This window comes from Parus major, chromosome 28 (assembly GCF_001522545.3).
Source record: "Parus major isolate Abel chromosome 28, Parus_major1.1, whole genome shotgun sequence".
Classification (NCBI taxonomy): Eukaryota; Metazoa; Chordata; class Aves; order Passeriformes; family Paridae; genus Parus; species Parus major.
Genome location: NC_031797.1, coordinates 3259204 through 3273461, shown reverse-complemented (window position 1 = coordinate 3273461; position 14258 = coordinate 3259204). Strand labels below are relative to the sequence as shown.

At 67.7% G+C, this 14258-nt stretch overlaps 2 protein-coding genes across 2 annotated transcripts; one reads left to right on the top strand and one right to left on the bottom strand.

Moving 5' to 3' along the window:
- Positions 1-2728: 2728 nt before the first annotated feature.
- Positions 2729-5755, bottom strand: ATP5F1D (ATP synthase F1 subunit delta). Its single transcript, XM_015651931.3, has 5 exons — positions 5589-5755; positions 4690-4843; positions 4243-4331; positions 3653-3781; positions 2729-2851 (listed from the first exon to the last, which is right to left on the bottom strand). The coding sequence occupies exons 1-4, from the start codon at positions 5721-5723 to the stop codon at positions 3659-3661; spliced, it is 501 nt and encodes a 166-aa protein (XP_015507417.1). The 5' UTR covers positions 5724-5755; the 3' UTR covers positions 2729-2851; positions 3653-3658.
- Positions 5756-5891: 136 nt separating this feature from the next.
- Positions 5892-14026, top strand: CBARP (CACN subunit beta associated regulatory protein). Its single transcript, XM_015651930.2, has 10 exons — positions 5892-6482; positions 8581-8652; positions 9200-9345; positions 9446-9507; positions 9800-9965; positions 10033-10207; positions 10403-10555; positions 10874-11072; positions 11187-11370; positions 11703-14026. The coding sequence occupies exons 2-10, from the start codon at positions 8605-8607 to the stop codon at positions 12886-12888; spliced, it is 2319 nt and encodes a 772-aa protein (XP_015507416.1). The 5' UTR covers positions 5892-6482; positions 8581-8604; the 3' UTR covers positions 12889-14026.
- Positions 14027-14258: the final 232 nt, after the last annotated feature.

Here is a 14258-nt window from a genome sequence, read left to right as displayed (position 1 = left end):
CGGCCAAACGCGGGGAGCGCCGCCAGCACCGGGAGATTTGGCCTGGCAGAACCCGGCCCGTCTCGGAAATCATCCCCCGGAGAAGCGACGCCGCCGGCAGAATCCGTGATGCTTCACTTTCCGAGCGCTCCCGGCCCCGCTCCCCACCCTCCATCTGGCAGCAGAGGATGCGAGTCATGGGCGAGAGCCCTGGGTGGAAAGGGAGGAGGGGGGGCAACACCAGCCCTCCCCCCGCTCCCACCACGTTCCGGGCAGCCCTTCCCCTCTCACACCCACCACGCCCCAGCCCAAAGCCGGAGACAAACAGGTCCCGGGATCCCGGGAATAACTCCAGCACGCTGCCGATGCTCCCTGTCCTGCCTGGCCCCCAAAGGCAGGGGCACCTCGGCACCCCAAAAAGAGGCAGGAAGCACGGATGGAGGCTGCCGTGCCCCAAGGCAGGTGCCAGCACTCCAGGGATAGGAAAGTGCCACACTGGTGTCACAATCCAGGCTGATGTGGGAGGGGAGAGGAGGGAGAGTCACCTGCTGAATCACATCATCATCCACACCAGGGCTGTCCCCCACCTCCCTGCCTGCCCCTAAACTGGGCTCATCCCTGCAGTGCCAGCACAGCCTGGGAGCAGGAAAGGGCTTTGCCTCTGGAGCAGCCGCAGCACACATCCCCTGCACCGAGTCAGGCCATTTTTGTGGCATCCAGCAGGACGTGACTGATTGGGGCTCTGGTGTGGGCAGCGGGAGTCGGAGGAGGAGGAGAACGTGGCTCTGCCAGAGCCAGATAATGAGCAAGGAGGGGAAGGGCTGGAAGCAGAGGTGAGGGGCTCAGAGCCAAGGCTGCAGAGAGCAGCCTGGGCTGGGAATGTGGAGGAGCACAGGGAATCACCCACACAGGCCCTGCACCCCCGAAAGTGCAGCTCAGGGTGAGCAGGGCTATGATGCCACCAGCCAGGCACCCACATTCCCTGCCCAGTGCTGCTCCTGTCCTGGCTCTGGACAAAACCTTGTCCTTACATCCGTGAGGCTCCATCCCCAGGGTCTCTGGACATGGAAGGGTCGCTCACTGACGCAGCCTACAAGTCCCAGCAGGCGTCAGGCTGCGGAGCACCCGGCCAAGGGCACTCTGTGAGGGGGGCAGGACCGGATCCCTCAGCCCCCCCAGCTCCCCCGACGCTGGCAGGAGGCAGTGGGAAGAGCTGGTGAGAGGACGCTGACGGAGACACTTTTTTCCCATCCTAAAAATAGCAGCTGGCCGTTTCCCCAGCTTCCCGGCCTCGCCAACGCTCTTCCATTAGATGAAAAACCCAAGGCAGCCACCTTCCGTCAGCACGGCTGCGTGTGCTGGGGGAGGCTCACGCAGCCGAAATAGCAGCTGGGGACAGAGAGGGGCAGCAGGAGAGGGAAGGGAGCTGGCCAGCCCCAGTAATTCCCAAGATATTTTAATTAGTACAGCTCTGACTCTGAAGCTTTGCTCACGCTTGGTGCAATGTCTGACCTTTAAGGGAAAAAAGGAAGGGAATGGGAGGGGAAGGGGAAAAGGCACTGGAGCAGCTCAGGAGCTGGAAGTCGGCTGAGCTTCAAATAGGCTCCGCGTCAGGCACTCGGAGGCTTTTAATAAGCCACAGAGTGAGAAATTTAACACCACAGGCTCTATTTTTGATCACTTGTGAAGGGGGGGGAGAGAAAGACAGAGTGAGCGAGAGGAGGGGGAGGAGGTGGCGGTGAGAAGAGGAGGCAGCCAAGATTACATCCTGGGTGGCAGTGCTGAAAATAGCCGTGCCCTGCTCCGAGCGCGGAGCGGCGGGAACCGCGTGGGGCCCGAGGGAGGCCGGAGCGGCGAGCACTGACCTTACAGGCAGCCAATGCACCTTCCCGGGCTGGAACACTGCGGGGAAAAGGGGATTAGAGCGACGCAGAGCGAGGGACGGAAGCTCTGCACAGCAGTGGAAACCTGAAATCCCTCTGGGAAGGCGTGGGAGGGTGGCACGGAGCGAGGGGCCCGGCAGCAGCTGGTGCAGCAGGACACACAGGACACACATCCTGGGATGCCTGGAACAGGCAGAGCCGTCCCCTTGCCCGAACCCACCCCTTCCCAACAGTGCCATGGCCCAGAGAGCCCTTCCTGCTTCCCTGGGCTGTGAGGAGCCCTGAGGAACCCCGGGTGCCCTCAGACAAGGCTGCAGCCAGCAAGCACCAAGCTCAGCAGAGCGGCTCCAGCCATCTGCAGCACGAGCGGAAGCAGGAAAGATTCCCACCATGCACAGCATCTGCTTCCCTCTCCACACCAAGCCTGTCCAGGAGCAGGGGAAGTGCCACTGGCAGCAGCAGGGGACGGGGCAGAGCCCAGCAGCTGCTGTCCAGCTGTGGGAAGCACTGTGCTGTGCCAATGTGGATTCCTGCAGTGCTGGAGCCAGAAGGCTGAGGCAGAGCCAGAGCTGGAGCAGGGAGCTGGGATAGGATGGTTCTGGAACAGACCTGTGCTCCTCCTGTGCTGCTGAAATCCTGCTGTCTGAGGGGTTACTGGAGATGGAAGTGGCTGGAGCACAGGGAGGGGATTATAAACCTGTCTGATGAACCTCCTGGGAGTGAGTCTCCCCTGGGAATGCCCAGCCAAACCCCAGGGCAGTGCTGGTGACCCCTTCCCAGGGTGAATCCACCTTGGGGCAGGAGCTGGGAACTGCTCCCGGCTCCAGCTGCAATTGCTGCCTGGGAAGAACTCGAGTGCCACAAGAGGGGGTCACATTTCCTTTTAATTGATCAGAACCATTTCTCCACCTCCATTTGTCCCGTTCCATCTGTACAGCCGGGGAGCAGAACAGACACAGGCTGGGAGTTCTGCATCCACAGTGGGATTCCTGCAAAACACAAAGAGGGGTCAGGTTAGTGTGGGGTGGGCTCGGCTGGGCCGTGGATCTCAATCCCCATCCCATGCTTGGCCCCACTGCAGCTGCTGTGAGTAAACACGAGCCACCAGCTCTCTAGGGCCAAAGAGCACCCAGAGATGAGGAGAGAGCAGGAGCTGGTGCCCTCCTGTGCTCCAGGCTGAGCCCGTTGGAGGCTGTCAGTGACTCACAGCCCTGCACAGCACACACTGCTGCAGCTCCCGGCTGCCAGCACGTGGGAAGGGATGAAGCACAGTCTGTGCAGGGCAGAGCAAAAAGAGGCCACAAGGTAAGGCCTCACCTCCCCTGAGACTGAAGCTGTTTGTCTTTAGTGGAAGCACGTGGGGCAGAGGTCACATGCTGCTGTCCCTGTGGGGCCCAGCAACCCCCCTCTGCCCCTGAGTTGTCACCAGTTATGGCCAGTCCCAGTGGGGACCTGGGGCACCAGTGAGGCCCCAGCAGTGACCACAGCTCCCAGTCTGTCCCAGCACCACCCACCCACTCTTGTCAGGGCTGAACTCCAGTGTCACAGCCGGGCTGGACCAGGCTGTGTGTCAGGCTTGGACCCCACAGTGCCACCTTGCAGCCCCAGGTCCCAGTGCCACCTTGCAGCCCCAGGTTGGCTCTGGGCTGGGGACCCCCATGAGCCCCCCAGAGCTGAGGCCTGAGCCTGACAAGAGACAGCTGCAGTCACTGCTCCCCAAAAGCAAGGCAGATCCCCTTGCCCAGCCCCACAGGGTGTGGATGCACAGCCAGGCTGCAGCTGAACCTCACCTGGATTTACTCCAGAGCCTTTACCAGAGCTTCATTAGCTTCTACCTTAATCTGAGCTTCTGCTTTAGCAGCTTCATCGGACGCTGCTGCCATCTCTGACACAGCTTTCTCCAGGTTGGATTTCGCAGTCTGGACATGAGGGCACAAGGAATGTGTGTCATTGGGAGACACTCCAAGAGAGGGGATTGTCCTTCCCTCCCTCCCTTGCAGCCACTGGTCCTTCATATGGATGCCAAGGTCCTTCATGGGCTCCCACTGACTTGGGAGCCCCACAGAGTTACAGACACAGCTGTGCTGGCCCCAGACACTTTATCAGCAGGGAAAAGCTGTTCTGGAGGTGAGGACAAGGTCAGTGTTTGTTCATGGGGTGGGAAAAGGCATGGAGATTTATGACTGCAGAGCTCCCTCTCTCCATAGACTTCACCAAGGAGGAGCCCAAAGCCTCTGATCCCAAAATGTAGTGGGGGTGCACACACAACCCTGGGTTCTGGGCACTGGAAGCTCCCAAGACAAAGACCCCAGAGCAGAGAAGGGGGGAAAATCCTCCTCAGGGAGAGAGCCCAGGGCTGGTGAAATGTCTGGGTACTCACAGCCAGGTCCAGCATGTCCATGGTCACTGCCTCCTCTGCCAGCACCTGCACCGTGGAGTCGGCGTGGACAGTGACAGAGCCGCTGCTCACTGCGAGGCACAACATGGGGTGGGGTCAGCCAGAGGGGCTCAGCCCTGGCATCCCCACCATCCTTTCCCAAAACAAACCCTCAGCCCTGTTCTGTCACATTTCCAGCATTCAGGGACTCAGCTCCCACCCCAAGGCAAGCTGGAGCAGGGGAAGCTCCCAGAGAGCTTGAGCAGAACCAAGACCTGACCTCAGCCCACGGCTCCCAGAGCAGCTTCCAGCAGCCCTTGTCAGGCTGGGAAAGCAGAAATCCCTGGAAGTGCACCAGGCCACACCTGGATGGGCAGAACCTCCCTTGTGCGAGTGCCAAGAACATCATCCTCACGCACACCTTTCCTCCCCAGCTCCTGCCTCGCTCACCAAAGTACTTGGTGGCCGTCCCATCCTCAGCGTGGACTGTGACAACGCCCGGCCGGAGCACCTGGAGCGTGGGGACGTGGGATGCCAGGATGCCAAAGGAGCCGGTCAGCGTGGGCACATCCACCTGCTTCACGTTGGCACCGTTGTAGAACACCTGGATGAAGAGGGCAAAGAGGCAGAGTCACCAGGGATGGGGGATGGAGAGCCCGGGGAAGAGCACATCCCGAGGGAGCAGCCCAGCTCCTGGCAGGTTCAGCACGCCAAGGTGTGCCCAGGACAGGCTGCACCTGCACAGGGTGGGAGCGGAGCCGGGCTGCGGAGAGGTCCTGGCAAAGGCAGCGGGGAAGCGTTCCCAGCTCCCAGGGGCACGGCGGGGAGGCGGCACATGGAGACACCGAGTCGGGAGTGGGCGAGTGGCGCCGGCACAGCCGGGAGCAGCCTGGGAAGAGCGTGGGGAGCCCTGAGCTGCCGGCCCCGCTCCGGCCCACGCTGCCGGGCTGTCCCTGTCCCCAGCCCGCGCCCTGCCCCGGGGACAGCCCTGGGCCCGGCGGGGGCGGACCGGCCGTGTCCCGCTCCGGGCCGGCGGCGCTACGGCGGGGCCGGGCCTGGCAGGCACAGCGGGGCTGGAAGGGCTGGAGCGGCCCCAGGCAGGCCCCGGGAGCGCGGCGGCGGGGACCGAGCGCCCGGGGCAGGCGGGCAAGGCCCGAGGTCAGGGCCAAGGTCAGCCCGGTGACAGCCCGGTGACAGCCCGGCCGTGCCCCGGGAACCGCAGAGCCCCCGGGAATGGACAGCCCCGCGGGGGCGGCAGCACCGGCCGCGTCCCGCCAGCCCCGGGCCCTCAGGAGACACCGGGCGAGGCAGCGGCGGGGACACCGGGACCGGGGCCAGGGCGGGCCTACCTGTGTGGGTGAGGCGAAGGTGAAGGCCATGGCAGCGGGGCCGCCGGCGGGATCGGCATAGCCGCGGGCGGGGGGCAGCGGCAGCGCGGGGCGGGAGAGGCGGAGGAGGCGGCGGGCGCAGAACATCGCAGCCATGGCGGCAGCGGCGACGGCGCGGGGCAGGCCGGGACGGAGCCGGACCACAGCTCCCGGCGCACCTCGCGCGCCGCCCGGCGGAGGAAAAGCGTCACGATGCGCCGCCTGGCCTTATGGGAGTTGTAGTCTTCTCCGCCTGCCGGGTGTCGTGGTGCTGGGAGGGGGGGGCCCGCTCCGCCTCCGCACCGAGGGGCCGCCGCAACCCCGGCCCCGGTCCGGCCGTGCCCCAGCGGCTCAGGGAGCTCCGGGGCGGGGATGGACACAGGGAGGTGGGACAGGAACGCAGACGGGGGTATGGGGCAGGCAGGGGTAGAGGCAGGAGTGGTACAGGCAGGGATGCAGGCAGGGATGCAGGTAGAGGAGGTGCAGGCAGGACTGGTACAGACAGGTGTGAGGGCAGCGGTGGAGGCAGGGCTGATGTAGGCAGGGCTGGTGCAGGTAGGGATGCAAACAGGAGTGCAGTCAGGTCTGGGGCCGACAGGTGTAGTCAGGGCTGGGGCAGGCAAGAATAAAAGCAGAGGTACGGGCAGAGGTGCAGGCAGGAGTTAGAGCAGGACTGTGGGGTAGGCAGAGGGGCAGGGGGGACAGGCAGAGGGGCAGGGGGGACAGGCAGGGCTGGTGCAGGCAGGGCTGGGGCAGCCCCTGTCCCCACGTGACGCCCGCGCCGCGCGGGGGCGGCTCCGGTTCATTCATAAATCCCGGGGCCGCCCCGCCGCACCGAGCGCAGCGGCGGCGATGGAGCCCCGGTCTCGGTTGTAGGTGAGTGTCTGGCTCCGCCGCCTCGCGACAGCCCCTATCGCGACACAGGGAGCCGGCCCGGCCGAGGGGAGACCATCACGCCCTACCGCGCGTAGAGGTCCCGGGGGCTCCTGCCTCGCTGTCACCAGCCCTTTCGGCTGCCCTGTCACCAGCTCTGCCTGCATCCCTTATCCCTGCCCCACGTCCCTGTCCCACATCCCTGCCCGCATCCCTCATCGCGCATCCTACATGCCTGTCTCCATCCCTGCCCCACATTCCTGCCTGCATCCCGCATCCCTGCCTGCATCCCGCATCCCTGCCTCCATCCCCGCCCCACATCCCTGACTGCATCCCCGTCACCGGGCTGGGGCTCGGGCCTGCAGTCACAGGGGGCAGAGCGGGTCCCCCCCACGACCCCAGCCCATCCCTGGTCCAGCGGGACCCCGTGGGTCGCACACACGCGTGGGGCGCAGCCCCGGCCCGCCCACCGCCCCCTTCCCACGTGCGGAGGCGCGGCACCACCGGGGTCCCCCGACCCCGAGCCCCCGCCCCGGGCACTGGCGGCGACCCCGGGTCCCGCCCCGTGTCCCCCCAGGGGGGACAGCCCGGGGACCGGCCCCCTCCTCCAGACAATGGCCGTCCTGTTCCTGCCGGGTCGCCATGGAGACGGGATTCCTCCATGATGGGGAACAGGAGGGACATTCTTCCCGCTCCCCCCGGCCCCCCGAACCCCCCGCCTGGGGCCTGAGGATGCCCCATAGGGATCCCCCCCGTGGGGCGCTCATCCCGCGTGGAGCCGCAGCCCCTCGCCCGGGGTCCCCCCATGTGGTCGGAAGCGGGACCCCCACCCCCTTACCCTTTCTCAGGGCTCGCGGGATGGGTCCCTTCACCTCGTGCTGCATCCCACCAGCTTGGAGATGCCCGAGGGCCGGTGTGGGCAGGGGGTCCTCCGCCTCGGGAGGCCCCCGACACCCCGATATCCCTCCAAGGGGTTGATACCCCAACCTGTGACAGGGCAGCCTCAGCCATCGCCGTCCCTCACTGCCAGCTGCGACACGGCCACCCCTGCGCTGTCCCCACGAGTGACAGTCCCCACCCCTTCACGGGCTCCATTCACATTTTTCACTGACCTAATTTTGAGCGGCTTCCAAGTGCCCACCCCTGCCCGCTCCGGGGGTCTCCGACACAGCATCGCCCACCCAGCTCAGGCTCAGCCCCTTCAGCAGCCTGGGGACCCACGGAGGGGACCCACGGCCTCGCAGCGGGAGCTGGAGTTCGGCAGCCCCCGGGAAGGGCCGGACATGCAGGAGGGTGACGAGGTCCCCGCCGGGTCCCCAGAGGCCGCAGGGCCGATGCCGCGGAGGGGAGTGGGACCCCTGTCCTGGTGGCTCTGGCTCCTCAGGAGCTCGGCCCGGCCCCCCCGGCCCCTCGGTGTCCCCCCCGCGCGGACAGCCCGGTGACGGAGCCGCTCTCGGGATGACTCACGAGCGTCACCCGTCGCGCTCCGGCGACACCCACGCCACGAGCTGTGGGGCGGCCACCTGCCCCCCATCCCTGCCGGGAGCCCCCAGCGCGGCTCCCCCGGAGCTTCCGCGGGCAGGGGGTCCCTCGGCGGCGGGGCTGGGGCTGCGTTTGGCCCCCGGGGACGGCAGCGCGGTGTCACCCCGGACCTGGGGCAGGGACTTCACCCCCCGGGCCAGCTCTGGCCACCAGCGCCAGCCACCGTTTGGGGGCTCCGGCCCCAGCCGGGCGTGGGGACCGTGGCCGTTCCGTATTCCGGGGGCTGGGAGCGGGTGGTGGCTGTGCCCGGCGGGGGTGAGGGGCTCTCTGGGGAGGGGCAGCGGTTCTGCCCCCTCCTCCCCATCCTTCCATCCGTCCATCCCTGCTTCCCTCCTGACCACACCCTCCATCCCTTCATCCTTCCCCTGAGCACACCCTCCCTTCATCCCTCCATCCCGGTCCCTCCCTCCATCTCTCCATCCCGGTCCCTCCCTCCCGGTCCCTCCCGGCAGCTCCGCACCGCGGTGCCGGGCAGGGGCCGGGCAGGAGCCGCCGCCGCCGCCCCCGGCCCGGCCCCGCCGTCCCGGCCGGTGCCTCCCTCTGTCTCCCCCCGTCCCAGGACACGCTCGGGCCGGGACAGACCATGAGCGATGACCCAACACCCTGGGACAACGCGACCGAGAGCGCCACGGTGAGTGCTGCCTGTCCCTGCCTGTCTGTGCCGCCCCTCCCCACGCCGCCAGCCTCCCGCGGGAGGGGGATGCATGTTGGGAGCTGTGGGGTTCTCGTCGCTGCCGTGGGGCTGGCGTCTTCGCTCGGGGGGGGCACGGCAGCAGCCCCGCTGTCACCCCCTGCTCTGCCAGTGCCGTGAGTGGGTGACAGCTCGCCGTGTCCCGGGCACTGCTGGGATGCTCTGGGGGTCCAGCGGCCTGGGGGCTGCTGCCGGATCAGCCCCTCTCCCCCGGGCAGGGAGAGCGAGCATCGACCCCCGCGGTGGGGCAGGGCTGGGGGTCCTGTCGCCGTCCCCATCCCCTACCCCGTTCCCACTCCCGCTCGGCGCGGGGGCCGCGGGCGGCTCAGCCCCCCCGTCTGCCGTTGCCTTGGTGCAGGCAGGGCCCGGGGGCGGCGGGGGGTGGGGGGGCGCGGCGGCTCTGGGGAGCAGCGCTGGCGTCAGCGCGGTGGGGGCAGGTTTGGGGTGGGCCGAGGTCCCCGCGGTTCAGCTCCTCGGCCTCGGGCAGGCGGTGCCCGGCGAGGTGTCCCCTCAGGATGGGTACGTGCTGCTCCTCGCCCTGCTCTCCATCTTCATCGGGGGAACACTGGTCCTGCTCTCGGGCATCCTGATCATCTGCCGCCGCTGCTGCGAGGCCGACCGCCGGCACTCCAGGTGGGCAAGGGGTGACGCCACCGTCCCCGGGGTGTGTGGCACCGCGAGGAGGGTCGGGCGGGGGCTGGCCCGGGCACCTCTGACCCTCCTCCCCCTGCAGAGCCAGCGATGACCCCGAGAAAACCAACACCACTTACCTGGATGACTCGCAGCAGGCGCAGGGTGAGTGACCTGCGCTGAGCCCCCCAGCTGCATCCCAGGTTCTGGGGAGGGGGGTGAGGCAGCTCCTGGTCCCTCCCCTCCCAATGTGCAGCCCCCAGCCCCATGACAATGGCCACCACACACCCCTTGTGCCCCCCAATTGTCCATCCCTGGCTGTGGCGCGGGACTGGCAGCAGGGAATTCCGGGTTGGCATTGAGGCCATGAGGGCAGCAAGTTTGCCAAGCCTCAGCTGGGGAAGCTGGGGAGCACCACGGTGGGAGGGGGACTGATTGCTGACCCCCTTCTCTGCAGATATCACCGGCAAAGCGGAGGACCCCGAGTGCCTGTCGTCCTCCAGCTACCGGGATGCGGAGAGCGAGCGGTTCCTGTCCTCCAGCTCCTCCACTGCCCGGCGCGTCTCCTTCAACGAGGCCGCGCTCTTTGACCAGGGCAAGAAATCCCAGGAGAAGGGGAGGAGGTGAAGCTCTGAGCTGAGTGGGGGACAGGGGGTTGGGGCTTCCCCTCCTGACCCAGCTGTCCCACAGGTACACACTGACAGAGGGGGACTTCCACCACCTGAAGAACGCTCGCCTGACCCACCTGCACCTCCCACCGCCTGCCCTCAAGATTGTCACCATCCACGAGTGTGAGTCCAGTGAGAACAGCCTGGCCATGACCCCCCGCCTGCCCCCGCCCAAGCCTGGTCTTGCCATCTTCCAGGTGAGCCCCCAGCGCCCGAGGGACAGGTGGGACATGGGGGCCAGGTGTCCTGCAGCACCCCAGGGAGGCACTGCTGGGCCCAGGGTGGGAGTCTCAGGGCATTGCTGGAAGTAGACACAGGAGGTCCTGGGGTGCAGGGGCCCCTCCTGGTCCTCACTCTCGTGCAGGGGGGTCTGAGCGTGCTCTGCCTTGCAGCCCCCCGCAGGGGCCCTGCCCCGGCCAGTGCTCCCCAGCCATGCGGTGGGCCCCAGCTCTGCCCTGCCCGGGGACACCTACAACTCCACCGTGGACACCAGCTTCACAGAGGCCAGCCCGTCCGTCTCCTCCGACTCCGGGGAGGGGCCCTCGGTGAGTGCTGGGGACTGGCTGGGGGAAGGGGCTCCCAGCCTGCACAGCCCCAAGTGTCCTGTCCTGCTCCCTCCTTGCTCCTCCGGATCCCAGCCCTGCCCCCCCCCCGCTCCGTGCCAGGGCTCAGGGAGAGACGTGGGCATCCAGCTAGAAACAGGCTCTGCCCCCCCTGCCTCATCCCTGCCCCGGGGGACATTTGTGCATCTGCTGCAGCCCAGCTCTGCGGAGCGGACAAAGGAGCAGAATGGGATGCGGGAGGGCTGGGGCGGGGGGCATGCTTGGGTCCGAGCGGGCACTCACGGCCCCCCATGCCCCCAGTTCACAGCAGCACCCAGGAGTGCTGGGGCGGGCAGTGCCGGCCCCGGGGAGCCCCCCCCGACCCCTCCCCAGGGCACCGTCCTGCAGTTCTTCACCCGCCTGCGTCGCCACGCCAGCCTGGACGGGGCCAGCCCCTACTTCAGGATCAAGAAGTGGAAGCTGGAGAGCACCCAGCGGGCGTCCAGCCTGGACACCAGAGGTGGGGGTCAGCGGGGGCCCCGCGGGGCCGTGCAGGGGGACGTGGACATGTGTGGGTGGGGGGCTGGTGGTGCCGGTTGGGTTTTCCCCCCCAGCCCTGCCCTGCGCCCCCCAGGGTCCCCCAAGCGCCGGCAGTTCCAGAGGCAGCGGGCAGCCAGCGAGAGCATGGACCAAGAGGACCGGGACCCCCATCAGACCGACATCATCCAGTACATTGCCCACACGGATGACGTGGCCTTCCACCCCGCGGGGGGCCCCTTCCTGCCCTCCCCCGCCAGCCCCCCACCCTCTCTCGGCAGGTATTTTTCAGTAGATAAGAGGGGACGGGGATGGGTGAGCCGGGCACCGGGAAGGCACCGAGGGACCCCCGTGCTGCCTTGGGCATGGGGGGCTCCCACCTCTACGGCTCTGGTGGGGCAGCCGGGTCTGGGGCCGGTTGGGGGGGTCCGGGGGGGTTGCTGGTGATGGGGAGGTTGGGTTGGGGCACGAGCACGGTGGTGGGGACAGCATGGAGGACCGGGTGGCACCACGGCACAGCTGTGGAGCCTGCAGGGGCCGGGCTGGCACATCCCTGCTCGCTGCCTGCGGGGTCTGTCCGGTCCCTGACGTGACACCGGGGTGGTGCCCGCAGGCTAGAGCCGGGCGAGGGCGGCGCGGGCAGCCCCGGCGAGTCCGGCGTGCCCGAGCAGCCCAGCGCCTACCACGACATCTGGAGCCTGCGCGCCTCGCTGGAGCTGTACGCGGCCTCCGAGCGCAGCAACGACCAGGACTCGGTGCGCAGCGACGGCGGGGACAGCGTCTCCTCCGCCAGCGGCGTGCCCCCCTGCCCCTCCCCTTCCCTGGACGAGGCTGAAGGCCCCGAGGAGAAGTTCTGGGGTCGGCCCAAGCCGGAGGAGTCGGAGCCCGGCACACGGAAGCTGCTGCAGATGGACAGCGGCTACGCCTCCATCGAGGCGCCCAGCCGGGGGGGCGAGGAGGGCCCCCCCAAGGACCAGACGGCCTCCGAGAAGCGCATTTGCTTCACCAGCGCCGGGCGGAAAGGAACCATCTTCGAGAGCTTCGAGGGCCGGGAGCCGGAGGAGGAGGAGGAAGAGGAAGATGAGGAAGAGGAGGAGGGGGGGAGCACGACCCTGGGCGCGGCGGGTGGGGGACACCTCCGTCCCCACAGCCCCCTGGCCTGGTCCCCGTACGGGCAGATGTTCCCGGGGCGGGAGGGGCTGCCCCGGCGGGACTACAGCATCGACGAGAAGACGGACGCGCTGTTCAACGCCTTCGTGCGCCACGACCCTCAGTTCGACGAGTCCCCGCTGCGGGGGAAGCACCGCTCCCGCACGCACCTGCGCAAGCAGTGGCAGCACACCAAGCAGTTCAGCGACCCCGGCGTGCGGTACCCGGCGCTGGAGCGGCACCGGACGCCCCTGCGCCGCGGCGACAGCGCCAATTATCCCCTGGACTCCCGGTTCCACAGCCCCCTGCCCCGCATCGTCAGCGCCGGCGACGAGGAGGCGGCCGAGGCGGCCGATGGGGTCCCCCCTGCCCCGGCGCTGCCTGACCCCGAGATCCAGGTGATCGTGGAGGAGCCCGGAGAGGCAGCCCCCGAGCCCAAGGCTGGCTCCGAGCCCCCTGAGGACGATGACTGCCCCGGCCCCGGGAGGTGCTTGGGGCTGGGCTCCGGCTCGGAGCTGATGGACAAGATCGCCGGCGGCCTGGAGGAGCGGCTCTATGGGCACCTGAGGAAAGCGGCAGAGAGAGAGACCCCCGAGTGCACGGTGGCCGTGGCAGCCAGTGATGCCCCCCCTGACCACAGCACGGTCTAGGCCCGGCGTGAGGGGGAGAGAGCCCAGCACGGGGCGGGGGGGCTCGGCCCCCACCAGGGTTCGGGGCTCCATCCCCTCCTGCTGCCGGCACGGGGTGCCCGGTGCGGGAAGGGATCCTGGCCCGGGAAGGCCAGGAGGGCACGTGGGGGCCCCTGGCTGTACCCCCAGCACGGGGGGTCCGGTAGCGTGGGGTGGCCGAGCCCCCCGGCTCCCGGGAGCGAGGGCCCGGGCTGGGGGAGCCCCGGGGGTCGGGGCACGGAGGAGAAGCCGAGCGTTGGCCGGGGGTCAGCGCTGAGGGACTTTGCTGAAGCTCCCACCCCGCTGAGCCCCCGCGGCACCTCCGCTCTCCCCTCTCTCCGTGGTTTTACAAGCAATAAGCCTCTCGTCCGGCCGGGAATGTCCCCGCCAGGAAGGGGCCGGAGCTGGGTGTCCCCGCTCCGGGGATGCTGCGGTGCCACCCTGGCCAGGGGGCAGTTTGGGGAGGGGGGAAGTCACCTCCTCAATCCCAAACCCCTCCTGCCCGCGATCTGCAGGGAGCCTGGGATCTAAACTGGAAGCAGGGGGTCTGGGCCAGGGGGATTCTTGAGGGGCTCAAGCACCGCTTGGGGGGCCCCAAAGTGGCAGCCCAAGGGCTGGGGGGGGCAGGATCGACCCCAAAAATACCCCCCGGAGGGGTGGGGGCTGCCTGGTGCCTGCCCCTGGTGCTGCCCCTGGCCCAGGGTACAGGGGGAGAGCAGAGTGGGGCATCCCCAGCGTGTGCTGTGGGTGACCCCCAGTGCCCCCCACCACCCCAGGAGCTCAGTGGGGGCTCGAGGATATTTATTGATTTTTACAGAGGTGGCTGCTGCTCCGGGGTGCAAGGGGGTGGGGTGTGTTTGCTTTTTATTGGGTTTTTATTTGTGTTTCAAAGGATGTGTGAAAAAGAGAAAAAAAAAAAAGAAACCGCCCCAGCCCAGCCCTGGCTGTGGCACCTGGGACTCGGCAGCGGGGGGGGGACAGGCAGGGCCCCCCCAAACCCCCATTGCATGCGAGTAGAGGCCGGGTTGCTCCTTCCCTCTGCGCAGGCTCTGCCCAAAGCCCTCCCTCCATCACCTCTGCGTTTTTAAGTCTATAAACAAAGGAGAAAAACCAAAACCAACCGTGACGTCTCTGAGCTCTTTTCTTACCTTCTGCCCCCTGGGATTGGTGCCTGTTGTGGGGTGGGAGGGTTGGGGCAGGGGGGCTCCGGGTATGGCATTGCCCCACAAGTGTAGGGTTTGCCTGGGGGGGCTGTGCCTTTCCAAAAGGAAAAGGAGGAGGAGGGACTGGTCGTGCCCACCTGCTGCAGGAGGAAGGACATGAAACCCACCTGCTGTTTTCACTTTATTTTT

What these genes read in the sequence shown, in the direction of transcription:
- ATP5F1D (XM_015651931.3), bottom strand. Translation starts at nt 5,723, where the DNA reads ATGGCTGCGATGTTCTGCGCCCGCCGCCTCCTCCGCCTCTCCCGCCCC. An exon ending in CCTTCGCCTCACCCACACAG is followed by an intron (nt 4,844 to 5,588) that starts GTAGGCCCGCCC and finishes CTCTTCATCCAG; the next exon opens with GTGTTCTACAACGGTGCCAA. An exon ending in TGGACATGCTGGACCTGGCT is followed by an intron (nt 3,782 to 4,242) that starts GTGAGTACCCAG and finishes CCTCATGTCCAG; the next exon opens with ACTGCGAAATCCAACCTGGA.
- CBARP (XM_015651930.2), top strand. Translation starts at nt 8,605, where the DNA reads ATGAGCGATGACCCAACACCCTGGGACAACGCGACCGAGAGCGCCACG. An exon ending in ACGCGACCGAGAGCGCCACG is followed by an intron (nt 8,653 to 9,199) that starts GTGAGTGCTGCC and finishes GGCCTCGGGCAG; the next exon opens with GCGGTGCCCGGCGAGGTGTC. An exon ending in GTCCAGCCTGGACACCAGAG is followed by an intron (nt 11,073 to 11,186) that starts GTGGGGGTCAGC and finishes TGCGCCCCCCAG; the next exon opens with GGTCCCCCAAGCGCCGGCAG.